The sequence below is a fragment of the Vombatus ursinus genome, unplaced genomic scaffold (assembly GCF_900497805.2).
Source record: "Vombatus ursinus unplaced genomic scaffold, bare-nosed wombat genome assembly UNPS02014852.1, whole genome shotgun sequence".
In the NCBI taxonomy this organism is placed as follows: domain Eukaryota; kingdom Metazoa; phylum Chordata; class Mammalia; order Diprotodontia; family Vombatidae; genus Vombatus; species Vombatus ursinus.
Window position 1 is genome coordinate 749969 of NW_020954630.1, and position 16632 is coordinate 766600.

At 40.0% G+C, this 16632-nt stretch overlaps 2 protein-coding genes across 2 annotated transcripts in view; one reads left to right on the forward strand and one right to left on the reverse strand.

Annotated features, from left to right (window-relative positions):
- LOC114027154 (GTPase IMAP family member 6-like) overlaps positions 1 to 4053 on the reverse strand; it is an 8777-nt gene extending 4724 nt beyond the window's left edge. Inside the window, exon 1 of the mRNA XM_027841061.1 lies at positions 3816 to 4053. The gene's annotated coding sequence lies outside the window, so the exon portion shown is untranslated. The remainder of the gene's footprint in view (positions 1 to 3815) is intronic.
- Positions 4054 to 6313: 2260 nt separating this feature from the next.
- The window catches only part of GIMAP8 (GTPase, IMAP family member 8), a 17357-nt gene continuing 7038 nt past the window's right edge, over positions 6314 to 16632 (forward strand). The window contains exons 1-4 of the mRNA XM_027841056.1: positions 6314 to 6624; positions 7502 to 7579; positions 15230 to 15287; positions 15985 to 16608. Coding sequence (XP_027696857.1) covers positions 15251 to 15287; positions 15985 to 16608 — 661 coding nt within the window. The 5' untranslated portion in view covers positions 6314 to 6624; positions 7502 to 7579; positions 15230 to 15250. The remainder of the gene's footprint in view (positions 6625 to 7501; positions 7580 to 15229; positions 15288 to 15984; positions 16609 to 16632) is intronic.

Consider the following 16632-nt stretch of genomic DNA (forward strand, 5'->3'; position numbering starts at 1 on the left):
CTTTCTTTCTTTCTTTCTTTCTTTCTTTCTTTCTTTCTTTCTTTCTTCATTCATTCATTTATTTATATTTGGCTAGGCAGTGGGGTTAAGTGACTTGTCACACAGCTAGTAAGTGTTAAGTATCTGAGGCCAGATTTGAACTCAGGTTCTGAATTCAGGGCTGGTGCTGTATCCACTGTGCCACCTAGCTGCCCCTCCTAGTTCTTTTAGAAAAGGCAGAAACCCTTGTTTGGGACCCTCAGAAAGCTTTCGCTTGGGTTTTTCTGTTTTATCCCCACACAAGGTGTGGTATGGTTAGAGGCTTCTCATCTCTCCAATAAGACATTCTCAGCCCCAAGTGACTAGTTCGGGTATCAGCAAACTCAGATCTGGTCACTCTTTTTGTATCCTCCCTAAGAATGGTTTCTACATTTGTAAATAAAGTGTTGTTGTACTTTAAATTATGAAAGTTAAAAAGGAGGGGGTGGCCAGACTGGCTGTACTTTGCTCAACCCTATTCTAGAACAAACAGTAGGATCCTCCCAGTTAGCAAAAAGCCTCAGTCTTTTTCTTTTTCTTTGGACTCCTCTTCCTGGTTCAGTTACTTAGCTATTGTTTAGAGAGTAAATACTAGCTTGTGGCAAGTACCACGTTTATCTCCCAGTTTTAATCATTAAAAGCTATAGTCTAGCTGCTAGACAATAAACCAGGTCATGGTTTTTGGTAGCTATGTAACAACTCTCTGGAACTGGTAGTTAAGGTTTCCCTAGTTTTTGAATCCTAAGGCTCTTCTTTTTTCCTCTTATAAGATGAGTGGGTGGGGAAAAGGGAGAGACATAATTCCAAACCCAGGCAGCAGGCCTCCACTACTCATTCAGTCACATTCCAGAACTTTTCATCACCAGACCTGGCCAAGACTCTGACATCTACACACTTCAATAAATCTCAGGAAGGCGTTAGCAACACCCCTTTCTAGACTTATTCCACATTACTTTCCTTTAGACTTTCAATAGATAAGCGAAACTGATCTTTGTGCTCTTCCTCATAGATAGCACTCCTTCCATCTCCTTTGGACTGGTTGTTCCCCATACTTATAAGGAAGTACTTACTTCACCCTCTAAGAATTCCTAATTTCCATCACGACTAAGCTCAAACATTGCCTTCTACATGAAATCTTTCCCAAGGGTCTTTGCTCTTTGCTGTTTGTACCTTTCCAAATTAACCAGTATCTAATTTGACACCTAGTATCTATTTTTATATACTTATATTTGTACGTATCTCTGGCTAGAAATTAAGTTTTGCTTTGGTTTTTGTATATCCTATTTATTAATGCTTAGCAGTGTTAAAGAAAGCTTGCTAATTGATTGATTGCAGTAGAAAAGCAGAGTTACCATTGTGGAAAAGGTTATCCTTTTCCCCCTTTATAATAATCAAATTAAAATAAGATAGTTGTGCTTATACTATTTTCCCTATTTACTAGATTGTAAGCTCCTCCAAGGCATGGACTGTATTTTCTTTCCTCTTTTTATCCCATTGCATTGTACGGGGTGTTTCAAAAGTCTCAAAACAGTTTTAAGCTCTTATAGCTATTAAAAGCTCAAAAATCCTTCAAGATTTTTGAGACACCATGTATACTGGTATATATATTTATAAATATATTCACACACACATACATGCATTTGTTGTTATTCAGTCATGTCTGACTCTTTGGGAACCAATTTTTGGGGTTTTCTTGGCAAAGATACTACAGTAGTTTGCCATTTCCTTCTCTAGCTCCTTTTATAGATCAGTAAACTGAGATAAAGAGAGTTGAGTGACTTACCTAGGGTCACACAGCTAATAAATGTCTGAGGCCAGATTTGAATTCAGGAACATGAATCTTCCTGACTCTAGGCCCAGAACTACATCCATTGTGCTAGCTAGCTACTCCTTATATTGGTGTATATAGAGATAGCTATATGTGTGTATACACACATACACACACACACATACATACACATATATACATATAGATATATATAGATGAAAATATAGATATGTAAATATAGATAAATATATAGACATATAGATATAGATAAAAATAAAGATGGCTAGATATTCTATCCTATTCTGTACCATGTATACCAGTATATTGGTATACACCATGTACAAAGTAAGTGTTTAATAATGATTTTTTGAGTAGAATTAAACTGAATTAGACTCCCTTTTCTATGACTCCAGTCTTACTAAGAAAACAATTAGGTTTGCCTAAAGACTTGGTTTTCCTTTTAGAGTATGACTTGCTGAACAGCTGATTTGCACATTCTAATCCTTGGCCAGCATGGGTCTTACTATATACATTATTGACTTAACTTCCTGAATCACAATCAATCTCATGTGAGTTCTATTAGCAAATAATCCTGATGGCCCCTATGTGGACTGATAAAATCAAGCTCCTGATTTCTTTTTTAATGTGAATTTTACTTTATATGAGGGCCAAACTCTTGTTCTTTGGTAACTCCACCAAAATATAGCCACCCTATAAAGCCCTGTCTGAGAAGTTTTTCAAGCAGAGTCTGCTTCCCTTTCTAATCAATTAGTTATTAATCAAGGAGCATTTATTCCTATGTTTCAGACACTATACTAGGATCTGGTCACACAAATACAAACTATGTTGAAATGATGCAATGTCATCCTGATACATCCTGACCCTTAGCTCCAATCAGAGTATCTAGATACCACAGCCCCAGAGCACATTCCTCTCAGGAGGCCAGACAGATAGGAGTTCAAATGGACAAGGCAGAGAGCACTTGAGAATGATTGTGGAATAGAGCTCCATGGCCAGAATAAGTCTTTTGTGTTAGGGTTTTAGGGAAATAACCGAGAATGATGTTGTGGGAAGAACAGTGAATCATGACTGAAAAGTCCCCATATTCTTGCCTTGGCTCTTTGACGAATTCATCTTGTGACTTTGGGTGAGTGAGCCAGTTCACTTTTCTGGGACTCAGATTCCCTTAGTGATTAGGAGAGGGTTTTAGAGAAGATAATCATTAATGTTCTTTCTTGCTTATAAATTCTGTGGATTTTTAAATGACCTCTGGGCTACCAGTCATTTGGTAGCAAAGAAAAATAATGCAGGGAAGACAATAGCACAGCTTCCTGGCCCGAGATATACCTCCAGCCTGAATTATTTGTGGAGTACTGAATCACATTCACCCATTAGTTATCAAGGAGCTGGTCCTTTCTTCAAACAGAGCAGACAAGCGAATGGCAGATGATTGATCTCTCCCTCTTACAGAGGACTTTTGGGAGTCCTATAACATCTCTGACCTTGTTCGATCTGCCCACAGCAATCCTGTGAGGGAGGTACTTAGCTTTACAGGGTGAAGATCAAAATTCAGAACTTGTGACCCAGACCAGATCTAAGTGAGGAAGGCAGTGGCAGAGTCAGCTCTTTAATCTAACTCTCCTACCCAAATTCTGTGCTTTTTCCATTTTGCCACAAGCATATACACAATGAGCAGGTACACACAGATACATATACAAGCACACACAGGAACACACTGGAGCACACACAAACATACAGGAGCCCACACACAGGAGCACATACATGAATACACAAACATGAACACATATGAGTACCCGCACAAACACTAGAAGCACCCACGAGAATACACAGGAGCACACAGGAGCACATACATGAATGCACAAACATAAACACGTATGAGCACATACACATAAACATCAGAAGCACCCACGAGTACACACAGGAGTCTACCTGCTAGCACACATTAGCACACACAAGCTACACAACTGTACACACATGAGCACGCCTACTTCTGAACACACAGACTCACCACGGTGCTGGTGAGCGATGTGAAGAACGGCCTTGTTTTCTGTCACTGACGTCTGTGAGTTGTTAGAAATTTCCCTATTGCTTGGATGTGGTTCCACTGAACACCAGGTCCCCAGATGTATTCAGCATAATCTTTGCTCTTTTCTATAAACTTTTCAACAGAAAATGGTCTGAAAACACAGTTTGTTTCATGGGAGCCACCCTGACACGGTATAATGTTTGCTGCTGGCTCTGAGACAGTCAGCTACAGGAAACAGGAAGTCTGGACCTCCCTGTTTACATCTCGAGCCAAGGCAGCTGTAAAAGTGATAGCTCACTTACCTTGAACATTAACTCTCCATGACATCTTTCAGCTTGGATTCAGGTCTGGCTCTGGAACTTACTGGGTACATATCCTCGGTCAATTCACTCTATGGCTCTAAGCCTCAGTGTGATCATGTATAAAATGAGGATAATACTTGTCCTGTTTATCTAACAGGGACATTGTAAGGATCAAATCAGATCATGTGTGTGAAAGCACTTCCAAAAATTTGTATTAAACAGTGGGTGGTCATTGCATTGAGTAGAGTTCTTGAATGAAGAGGGAAGAAAGGAGGGAACAAGCATTTACTAAGTACTTACTAGGTGCCAGGCACTGTGATTAGTACTTTATAAACAGTATTTCATTTGAGTCTGTGACAACCCTGTGAGGTTCCTAGGTGCTATTATTGTCATCCTCATTTTACAGCTGAGGAAACTGAAGTTAAGTGACTTGGCCGGGGTCATACAGCTAGTAAGCATCTGAAGGTATATTTGAATTCAGGTCTTTCTGAGTATGGATGTGAAGTGGAACCTAAGAGTTATTTGAGTTTGCATTTCTATAGTTATTAGTGAATGTAAAACATTTTTCCATAAAGCTATGGATAGCTTGGATATCTTCTAAAACATTTGTAAATGCAAAATAATTATGATTGCAGTCTGCCAAAAGTCCTCCTCTGACATTTCATCATGGTATGGAAGCAGCTCTGGGTTTCCAAAGAATCTCCCAGTAATACAGAACCTTGAGCAGGTAGCTGTGAGGCAGAGATGAAGTCTTCCATGTTGCTCAGGACTTCTCATTTTCAGCCTTTCTTATAACATAATAGCATTTCATTATACTCTATATAAGCTACAATTTGTTCAGCTATTCCCTAATGAACAGGCACCCATTTTGTTCCTAGCTTTTTGTTACTACAAAAAGCCTGCTGTGAATATTTGGACAGATTCAGGACATTTCTTTATGTCTTTGACCTCCCTGGGATTTATACCAATGAGTAGGGTGGTTGGATTAAGAATATGAATAACTTAGGGGCAGCTAGGTGGTGCAGTGGATAGAGAACTGGCCCTGGAATCAGGAGGATCTGAGTTCAAATTCGACCTCAGACACATAACACTTACTAGCTGTGTGACCCTAGGCAAGTCACTTAACCCCAATTGCATCACCAAAAAAAACCAAAACAAAACAAGAATGTGAATAATTTAGTGACTTTCCTCCCATCATTCTAAATGAAGACTACATTATTTCAAACAGAAACAAACAGCATGCCACTGTTGCAGTCTGAGACTTTTAGAGACCCCTCAAAGACCAGAGTACAGGACAGGGTTGTCTGGAATGAATTCACAGACTCAAGCATTCTTTAAGTGAAGGTGGCAAAGATTTATTGTTACGCTTTTCAGCGTGCAAGGATTTCTAAGAAATCTGCCATGGTGTCTAGAGCTCTTTAGGGAACTTGAGACCTAACAGGAATGATGCTAAAGCCTATATAGGAAAAGTAGTGGATTATGTGCCAAGTATGCTAATTAGGTGGTAACATACAACCTTGGTCACAGGCATCATTCACTACTGGCAACAGGGTGGGGGAGGGGGAGGGGGTGGAGGAGAAGGTTCCTAAAGGGTATATTTTTGGACTGTTATGTCTGTAACAAGATAGTTTCAGGAATTGAAGTCTATAGCTTGACCTCTGGATTGTATATGGTAACTGTGGGAATCAGTACACGATAGTTCTGCTGGTACAAGAGAGTCCTGTTCATACAAGGGCAATTCTACAGAGGTCAGCTTGTTCTTGTAACAGGGAGAGATAATGAGATAGTTTGCCTCACTGGACCCATTCATGAGTTATTGCTAGAGATAAGGTCTTTGGGCTGGAGAGAAGCTGCCAGGGATAGTGTTTCTGAGGCCAGGAAGAAATTGAGATCAAGCACAGGCACCCAAGCACCCCATTACCACCAGTCCTGGAGTTGCTCCTGTAAAATACCATTCTAAATGTATTCTGTTTCTGGAACTGAAATTGGAAGGGGTAGGGAGGAAATGATATAGCTTGACCTGCTGGAGGCTGCTCAGAGCTTCTTGCCTTTTCCTCCTCCAGCAGCCAGTCATTTGTCCCCAGATTTATTTCTCAGGGCCCCATATGCCAAGGATCAGAGTGGGTGGTTTTTGTTTTTTTTTTTAATTTATGTCAGCTTATCTCTGCCTTCAGCCCTGACAACTTAGCACACACTTGAGTAACTTTCTCTTTGATGTCCAGAGTTCACAATGTTACTCTACACTGGGGATATTATGAGGACTTTCATACAAAGCTGTTTTTAATATCCTGTCCTTCAGGGAGGGAAAAGAAGGCTGCTCTCAAGAGTAGCTGGCCAAAAGAAAGTCAATAGTTTTATTTCCCTGCCTCCTCTGATCTTCTAAGGACTTAGCCGGAAACTGCATTATTGGGAGAGGAGCCCAGGGAACTGAAGGAAAAGGAGTTTGGGGCCAAGCTGAGAGTGTCCGGAGCCAGATAACAAGGACAGAGGTATCTCATGTGTGTCTGTGTGTATAAGCTTGTGTGTGTTTGAAATGTAAACATTTTTGAAAGTTATAATTTGCTCAGAGGGAACTCCAGATTGGCAGGGCAGCTCCACCCAGACAGGGCAGAAGGTTCCTTTCTGGGATAATTTCGGGGGCCCTGAGAGGGTTTACAAAAATCTTTCCTCCGCTTACTCACCTGGAACCCCTCTAAGGAGGCAGAGCCTTTCATTCCACAAAGAAAATAGCTACTTAAAAATCCTGTCTTCCTGGGAGAGGAGGACTAAAGACCTTCACGCTAAGATGTAAATAACTGAGGCTGAGACCCTGAGAGCCGGGTTCTTAATCTGAGGTCCATGGATCCCCAGGGGTTACATGTGCAGGTTTCAGGGGGCCCATGAACTTGGATAGAAAAAAATGATATTTTAGTTTTCAATCACCTCCAACTGATATATAACATTTCCTTTGATTATAAATGTGGGGCACAAAATATGATTATGAGAAGGGGTTCACAGGCTTTACCAGACTGTTAAAGGGTCTATGACACAAAAAAGCTTAAGAAACCCTGGTCTAGAGGGAGTAGGGGGACTCTGGTCCTGGCAGGGCATGGAGAAAAGAGCGTTATGGGGAATAGGAAGGGGAAAGAAACAACATATAAACAAAAAATTCTTCGATCTAATCATTTTGCAGTCAGTTTTCTTTTGTTTGTCAGTTTTTGATCAGCAGCTTGAGGGAGAAATAGTGGAGGTTTGGCACTAAAAGATTAATGCTTTAAGAGGAGCTGATTTCCTGTTTGCGTCAACTAACAAGTTTCATTTTGTACTGTGTGTAAATCACAGTCTATGCACCGACCATTTCATAAGTAGCTCTTTCTTCACACGTAGATACTGGTGCTGCCCAGAAGTGGACCGTGGGGCCTCTGAAAGCCTATGTGAAGTGTGAGGGGCACGCAAAGTGAACAGGTAGGAAAGGTTTTGTCTCCTCTTTGAATGGTAGGGGACTCTTAAAAAAAGAGGACTTTAGCACTTCACCAATGAAGTAATAGTACCTCATAACGACTGACAAAAAGACATAAGTGCAGTTAGCATAAATTGCCTCGTGTCCCCCACCCAATCTCTGGGGGATGGGGGGGCGGGTGTTAATTAAGAACTTTCCAGGCTCTATTCTAAATAAGAGCGATACAAATACAAAAAGAAAGAATCTGCTCTCAAGGAGTTTTCATTTAAAAAGGAAGAGAAAAGCATTTATTAAGGGCTAACTACATACTTGACACTGCACTAAGTACTTTACATTTGATCTATGCAACAACATTGGAATGTAGCTGCTATCATTATCCCTATGAGGGTAATTGAGGAAATTGAGACAAAGCTTATGTGACTTTCCCAGGGTCACACAGCAGTGCAGTGGTTAGAGCACTGGCCCTAGAGTCAAGAGGACTTGAGTTCACATCCAGCTTCAGACACTTACTAGCTGTATGACCTTAAGCAAATCCCTTAACCCTCTTTGCCTCAGTAAAATGAACTGGAGAAAAAATATGACAAACCCCTCCAGTATCTTTGCCAAGAAAACCCCAAATGGGGTCATAAAGAGTTGGACATGACTGAAAAATGACTGATCTATAACCATTGCACTGATGGGAAGATCAAAGTCCAAACCCTCTTAACCCTTCAAAACTTGCGAGGTCTTCTTCCAACCAAAAAGGGAAGAAATCTAGGCTGACCACTCTCCTCCCCTACAATTACTTCTCAGGGACAGTTTCCTTTCCTCTTAGTGATTTCAACTAGCTTGATGGTCTTATATGGGGCCCAGAGAACATCACCAAGTCCCTCAGGCAATCTGAACACCTTGAGTGTTCCTATCTCATGAACAATTGAGAGTCATTCTTATATAATAAGTGTATCAGGGCTAAGCAAGGAGGGGGTGATTTAGACCTTTCTATTGCCCAAAAAGCACAACCATGCTGAGCATGAGAAGACAGAAAATTTATGGGGAATTGTGATCAAAACATTAATTTTAGAGCAGCTAGGTAGTGCAATGGATAGAGGGGTGGACCTGGAGTTAGGAAGACCTAAGTTGATATGCAGCCTCAGGTATAGGCTAGCTGTGTGACTTTGGACATCATTTAACCAGTGTCTGCCTCAGTTTCCTCATCTGTAAAAGTTGAGATAATAATAGCACTTATCTCCCAGGGCTGTTGTGAGAATCAAATACACTTCATAAACCTTGAAGCATGACATAAATGCTAGCTGTTATATCATCATCATCATTAATTTTGTATATGTTAGTAATTTATTAAATTATTTTATGTATATAGATAGAATGAGCTGCCTAGAGGCCGTAAGATCATATGGGTTTAGGACTTAAACAGGCATTCAAGGCTATCTAGGATATATATGCCTATATATGCATACACACACACACACACACACACATATATACACACACATACACACCTAATACTATGTACCAATGAGGAAAACTGACGCCTAGAGAGTTAAATACTGAATATCTGAGGCAAGATTCCAACACAAGTCCTGCACCAGGCTGTCATGCAGCAACCTCCAAACTTTACAGATGAGGAAACTGAGGCCTAAGGAACCAGCGTGGTGCCACAGTGCTTGGACTAGGATAGTTCAGTCTCCAGGGCTCTGAGTTCCCTAACATTCTGTCCTAAGATGCTAGAAAGGGCCATTAAGATCCAGAAAGCTACACCTCAAAATTCTAGGGGAGCACAACTCTAGGTGGTGGTGTCAATCAAAAGAACCAGGGGTGTCTGGATGAGAAAATTCTGGGCAGCTACCCTGCCCAAAAGTTCACCAGAAGCCTTAGTCTGTTCCTTGGCACTAAGCTTTAAGTCAGGAACTAAAGCTAGAGAGATGATTTAAAAAAAACAGACTTGTATCAATTATTGCAAATCTAAAGATTTCTGAGAAAGAATTACAATTGCAAGCAGAGACTGAAAGGGGAAAAATAGATTTCCCATTTACGATTTCTTCAAATATAGTATCCAAGCTTTCTTTTGTTTTTAAGTCTTGTTCATGGAATCCAGTATTCTTAAAATTCTCTTTCCCTGATCTGTTTCCCAGGTCAATTGTTTTTGACATAGGAAATGTTCCATATCTTCTATTTTTTCAATCCTCGGATTTTATTCCAATATTTCTCACTCCCTCATAGAGTCATTAATTTTAGTTTGCTCCATTCTAGTTTTCAGGGAGTCTGTTGTTTCAGTAAGATTTATCACTTTCTCATCTAAGCTACCTATTCTGCTTCCATTTTTTTTCCTCCACAGCTTTTATTTCATTTTTTTTTATCTTTTGCTTCATTTCTTCTGGGTATTCATGTATTCTTGTTTTGTTTTTGTGAAAGGTGTGTTGTAAGTCTTAAAGCGCCATATAAATGTGAATTTTTGTTACTATTAATAGTAATAATAATAACTGTATAATATTAACAAAACATAGAATTTACAACCCTAAGTCATCTGTGAAAAGATCAGTACTTCTCTGCCAAAAAGGAAGAAAAAGATTGATAGATATTACCAAGGAACATGACAAACAGGTCAAAATTCTTCTGAAATATTTTTGAAATAAAAGTTACCATTACATCAAGCAGTAATAAAAGATGCTCCCAGATAGCTGGCTTCAGATTTGTCAAAACCTCTGGTTAGAGCCAGAAATGTGTAAGATCTAGGAGTAGAATAAAATGTCTTCTGTGGACAAAGTCTGCATGAACATTGCCAAGACCAAAGAAATGGCTTAGTCATGTAGATTGGTAGAAATGAAAGGTTTTATGATAGAATTCAAGAAAAGTCATTGCTATCAGAAATTGCAGAAGGGTTCTCACTGATGCCTCTACTTCCTTTTCTCCCATTGATTTCTTTTTTTAAAATTAATTTATTTTGAATTCTCAACTATCACTTCCATAAGCTTTTGAGTTTTAAATTTCTCTCTCTCTCCCTATCCACCTCCCTCCCCAAGAAGGCACACAATCTGATATAGGCTTTACATATACATTCTTATTAAACACATTTTCATATTAGTGATATTGTAAGTAAGAATTAGAACCAATAGGAGGAACCACCAGAAAGAGGAAACAAAATACAACAGAAGAAAAAAAAAGCAAATAATATGCCTCGATCTACATTCAAACTCCATAGTTCTTTCTTTGGATGTAGGTAGCATTTTCCATCATGAGGCCTTTGGAGATGTCTTAGATGCTTGTACTGCTGAGAAGGGTTAAGTCTATATTAGTCATTGCACAACATGGTTGTTACTGTGTATAACATTCTCCTGGTTCTGCTCACTTCACTCAGCATCAGACCATACAAGTCTTTCCAGGATTTTCTGAAGTCTGCCTGTTCATCATTTCTTATAGCACAATAGTATTCCATTACATTCATATATCACATTCACAGTTATGATTACTATCTGTGTCTTTCTTTCCATCTTCCCCCCTCCCTGTTTATGTTTTTCTTTCTCCTCTCTCCTCTTCCCTCTTCACTAGTGTTTGACTTTTGACTACCGCCTCCCTTGGTCTTGTCTCTCTTCTATTAGCCCCGTCCCTTTTCTTCCCCTTTACCCTTACTACTTCTTCCCTCCCTTCTGTCCTCCCTCCCTTTTCTTTCCCCTTTTCCCTCCTACTGCCTATAGGACAAGTTAGATTTCTATACCTAACTGATTACGTTATTCCCTTCTTGAACCAAATCTGAAGAGGGTAAGGTTCAAACAATGCTCCTCTCCCTCCTTTTTTCCCTCTGCTGTAATAGGTTTTTGTGCCTTTTCCTGTAATGTAACTTACCCTTGTCTGTCTCCTCCTTTCCTTTTCTCTCAGTACATTTTCTTAGTTAGATTAGATTAATCCTCTTACTTGGATCCATTTAATCTACTTGAATAGATTTTTTTTATCATTATATCAAAGTCAATTTATACCCATACCTTTTATGTATACCCGTTTAACATGATGTAATAACAATACAGTTCTCAAGAGTTATAAGTGTCATCTTCCCTTGTAGGGATGTAAACAGTTTGCCCTTATTAATAACATGTTTCTTTCTGTCTCATTTACCTTTTTATGTCTCTCTTGAGTCTTGTATTTGAAGATCAAATTTTCTGTTTAGCTCTGGTCTTTTTATCAGGAAGGTTTGGAAGTCCCCTGTTTTGTTGAATGTCCGTCTCCTTACCTGAAAGATCATGCTCATTTTTGCTGTTGTTCCTTGGTTGTAATCCAAGTTCTTTTGCCTTAAGGAATATCATATTTCACACCCTATGGTCTTTTAATGTAGAAGCTGCAAAGTCCTGTGTAATCCTGACTATGTTTCCATGATATTTAAGTTGTTTCTTACTGCTGCTTGCAGTATTTTCTCTTTTACCTGGTAATTCTGGAAATTGGCTACTATATTCCTTGGCGTTTTCAATTTGGGATCTCTTTCAGGAAGTGATCTGTGTATTCTTTCTATGCCTATTTTACCCTCTGGTTCTAGGACCTCAGGGCAGTTTTCCTTTATGATTTCTTGAAAGATACTGTCCAGGCTCTTTTTTTCATCGCGATTTTCAGGTAGACTAATAATTTTTAAATGGTCTCTCCTGGATCAATTTTCCAGGTCAGTTGTTTTACCAATGAGGTATTTTATGTTTTCATCTATGTTTTCATTCTTTTGTTTTTGTTTGACTGATTCTTGCTCTCTCATAGAGTCATTAGCTTCCATTTGCCCAATTCTAATTTTTAACAAATTGTTTTCTTCTATTAGATTTTGTACCTCCTTCTCTATTTGGCCAATTGTATTTTTTAGGGATTTGTTTTCTTCAGTGCACTTTTTTCCAGTTGGCCAATTGTATTTTTTAAGGACTTGTTTTCTACAGTTAATTTTTGTCCTTCCTTTTCTAAGTTATTTATTCTCTCTTGCATACCTCTTATTTCTTTTCCCATTTTTAAATCCTTCTTGAGCTCTTCTAAGAAGACTTTTTGGACTTCAGACCAGTTCATATTCCCTTCTGAGGTTCCAGATGTGGGTTTGTTGATAATGTTGTCCTCTTCAGAATTGCTGCCTTGATCTTCACTCTTCCCATAGTAAGAATCTATCGTACCTTTCTTTTTGCTGATGGCGTTTGCTTATTTACTGGCCTTTAAAGAGATTGAGCTCTCCTGTGGGGCAGCAGAAGGCACTGACCCAAGCTTCTTGTGTTGGGAGCCTAGGGCCTGGTCACTGGCTTTATGTGCTGGGGCCCTGATGCTGGCAGTTGGAGGCTGTAGAGTTCTGGCAGCTTACCTGGTGTTGGGCTGGAATCAGCAACAGTAGAACTCTAGGGATAGGATTGGGTAGTGTGGCCCCTGGAGATTTCCTGCTCACCCAGGCCTTTCCTTTTCCTCCCTTTGCTTTCTTCAGCTCCTTTCAGACGTTGCAGGATGTTTACCTGCCTGGGGCCCCTTGGAGCATTGCTTTCCTTAGTTTTGCCGAGACACTAGGAGAGCTGATTGCTGTAGAATGCTGAGGCACCTGGTGGTTTTCCAAGCTGGTTTCCACTGGTTCCCCTGCCCTCACTGAGGCAGTTAGGGATCCAGGTGTTGGTGTTTGCCTGCTCCACCACCTGGGTTTCAGGATTTCCTCCTGGTATGCTGAGGTCGGGCTTTCTACTAGCTTGCTGGGACACCTCCAGTTCTGTACTGCTCCCCTTCCCCCAGGGTAAGAGGGGCCTTTCCCATTAATCCCTCAAGCTACCTGGGCTACTGGACTGCTACATACCATCTTTCTTCTGGTTCAGCTCTTCCAGGATTTTTCCTGGGGTGATATTTTCCAGGCTTTCAGAGGTTAATAAGGGAGGGTAAGAGCAACTTACTTTTTTAGAGACTTGCTTCTTACTCTGCCATCTTGGATCCCAGAAGCTGAAGTCTCCCATTTTTTTTTTTAACTCTCAATAGTGTGGCTTCTGACTCTGTCATTCAACTGAAACTGCTCTCTCCAAAAATCATCAATGATCTCTTAATTGCCAATCTAATGACCTTTTCTCAACCCTCAACTTTCTTAACATCTCTGAAGCCTTTGATCACTCTCTCCTATGACACAACTCTCTCCTAGTTCTCCTCTACCCTATCTGATTGCTCCTCCTTAGTCTCTTTTGCTGGGTATTCATCCATGTCAAGCCTGCTCACAATCAAGTGTTCCGCAGGATTCTCTCCTTTTCTCCCTCTAAGCTATTTTGCTTGGTGACCTCATCAGTTTCCTTGGATTCAATTTTCATCTTTATGTTGATGGTTTTCAGATCTACTTATCCATGTCTAACATTTCTTGTAACTCAGATCCCTAACTGCCTATTAGACATCTCAGATTGGATGTCCCATAGACATCTTGGACTCAACATGTCCAAGACTGATCTCATCATTCCTCTCTCCTCCAAGTTCCTTCTTCTTCTAAACTTTCCCATTTCTATGGGGAGCATCACCATCATCCCAGTCACCCAGGCTCAGAATCTAGGCATTATCCTTGACTTCTCTATCTGTTGGATATTAAGCACATCCATCTGTTATCAAATCCTGTAGTTTCTACCTTCATAAAATCTATTCAATAAACTCTAGTGAATTTCTCTCACTTCCAGGGTCAAATGTAAAACCTTCCACTTGGTTTTTGAAGCCTTTCACAATCTGCCATTTTCTGGCCTCTCTCCATGTATTCTATGATTGGTGACACTGTCTTCTTTGCTATTCCTTTCATGAAAATGCCATCTCCCCATTCTATGCGTTTTAGCTATTTCCCATGGCTGAAATTCTCTTCCTTCTCATATCTACCTTCTGGCTTCCCTGGGTTCCTTCAGATCTCAGCTAAAATTTCATGTTCTCCAAGAAGCCTTTGCCAATCCCCCTTAAATCTTGTGCCTTCCTTCTGCTGATTATCTCCAATTTATCCTGCCTATAGCTTGACCAGACATAGTTGTTAGTATGTTGTCTCCTCCATTAGACTGTGAGCTTCTTGAGAGAAGGAACTGTCATTTGCCTTTCTTTGTATTCTCAGCACTTGGTACAGTGCCTGGCACATAGCAGGTGCTTAATTGAGTAGACAACCTGGCAATAGATTCTCTGTATCTCTCACTTAAGGGTAGCCTATCTAGGTTTAGAAAAGCTCATTATTAGAGGTGGCAGAGTGGTGGATTTTTCAGTCAAAGCAACTCTTGAAGACCATCTTTTAAGGCATGAAAGGGTCATAAACTGCTTGGTGGCAGACATTCCCTCACAGATGAATAATGCATTGTGGAAGTAATGAAATAACCAATTTACAAGAGCTTATTGAACATCTACTAAATGTCTAGTATTAGACTAAATACTATAAGTGACATTGAATATCAACAAAAGATGTCAGATATTACATGATAACAGATCTAGAACCAGAAGGGACCTTCTTGTTGAGCTGAAATAATGTTAAATTTTTAACAATAACATTTCCTATAGTCCGCATTAATTTAAAAAGTTCGATGTTTTTGAAAGAAAGGAGTCTTAGAAAATACAAAATAAGGCCTTTTGTCAAAAAAAAGTTCATAAATTGTGCCATCTGTAATAACTTGTTACTGGAATAATCTGGTACCATTTTGAATACTTTATTTCTCTCTCTCCTCGCCACTCCAACTCAGAAATTTCAGCAAATTACAGACATGGATTACCCAGAAAGGCTCCAAGATAGACAACAAGGTAAGCACAGGATGGGGAAGAGTTCTCATTTCACTACAAATAACCTGTATGATGGTGTTTTTGCAATTCTTTGCTGCTATAAGAAGGGCTACTATAATTTTTTTTCTTATGTGTCACTTTCCTTTTTCTTCCTCTTGGAGTACAGACCTAGTAGCAGTATTGTTGGGTCAAATTCCACACACAGTTTTATAGTTTTTTGGGTATAGTTCCAAATTGTTTTCCAGAATAGATAAACCATTTTCCACAGCTCCATCAACAATGCATTAGTGTACCTGTTTTCCCTTATCTTCTTCAGCATTTGTCATTTTCCTTTTCTATCACGTTAGCCAATCTGATGAGTATACTTCAGTAATCTCTTTTTTTTTTCAAGGTTTCTGCCACAAGTAGTTACTGTACATAGTAGTTTTTAAATAAGTGTTTGTTATTTAACTTGACTGACAAAATGCTTCTCTCAGCAGTGCTCTCTTGCTCCCTTTTGATGATAAATCATTAAAAATGCCTTCTATAAGAGTGCCTTCTACTCTTTCTCTATTCACCATCATGCCTAGTACAGATTTGACCATCTCATTGATTGCTTAATGAATGTCTTATGAGTGGAATTGAATTGTAATGAAATAGCATACACTCTCTTGTTATACTGATGGCCTGGTGGAGGTCAGAGGGAATGACTATTAATGGGTCACTTTTGTGCCAACAGAACCAGATGACAAGAGCCAGGAGCAGGGGAGAGAGCCAGAACTGGCCTCTGGATCCTCAGAACTGAGAATTCTCCTCTTGGGGAAACATGGTGCAGGGAAGAGTGCAACAGGAAACAGCATCCTGGGGAAGCGAGTGTTTGAGTCCAAGTTCAATGACTTTCCAGTGACCAAAACTTGCAAGAAAGAAAGTGGAACTGTGGGGAAGAGGGAAGTTGTGATCATTGATACTCCTGATCTTTTCTCTCCAAGGATCTCTACTGAAGAGAGGGAACAAGAGATCAGGCACTGCATCACCCTCTGTTCCCCTGGCCCCCACATCCTGCTCTTGGTGACCCCTCTTGGCCATCACACAGTGGAAGATAAAGAGATAGTGAAGGGCATTCAGGAGTTCTTTGGAGCTGAAGCCAGGAGGCACATGTTACTTCTCTTCACAAGGAAAGAAGATCTGGGAGATGAGTTACTTCCAGTGTATGTTGAAGAAACTGATAATGAGTACCTGAAGGAGCTGGTTCAGGACTGTGGGAATCGGTACTGTGCTTTCAACAACAAAGTAGATGGGGAAGAACAGAATTCTCAGGTTCAGGTGCTCCTTAAGCACATTGAATTGCTGATGAAGGAGAAAGGTGGCCAGTGCTATGCTGAATTTA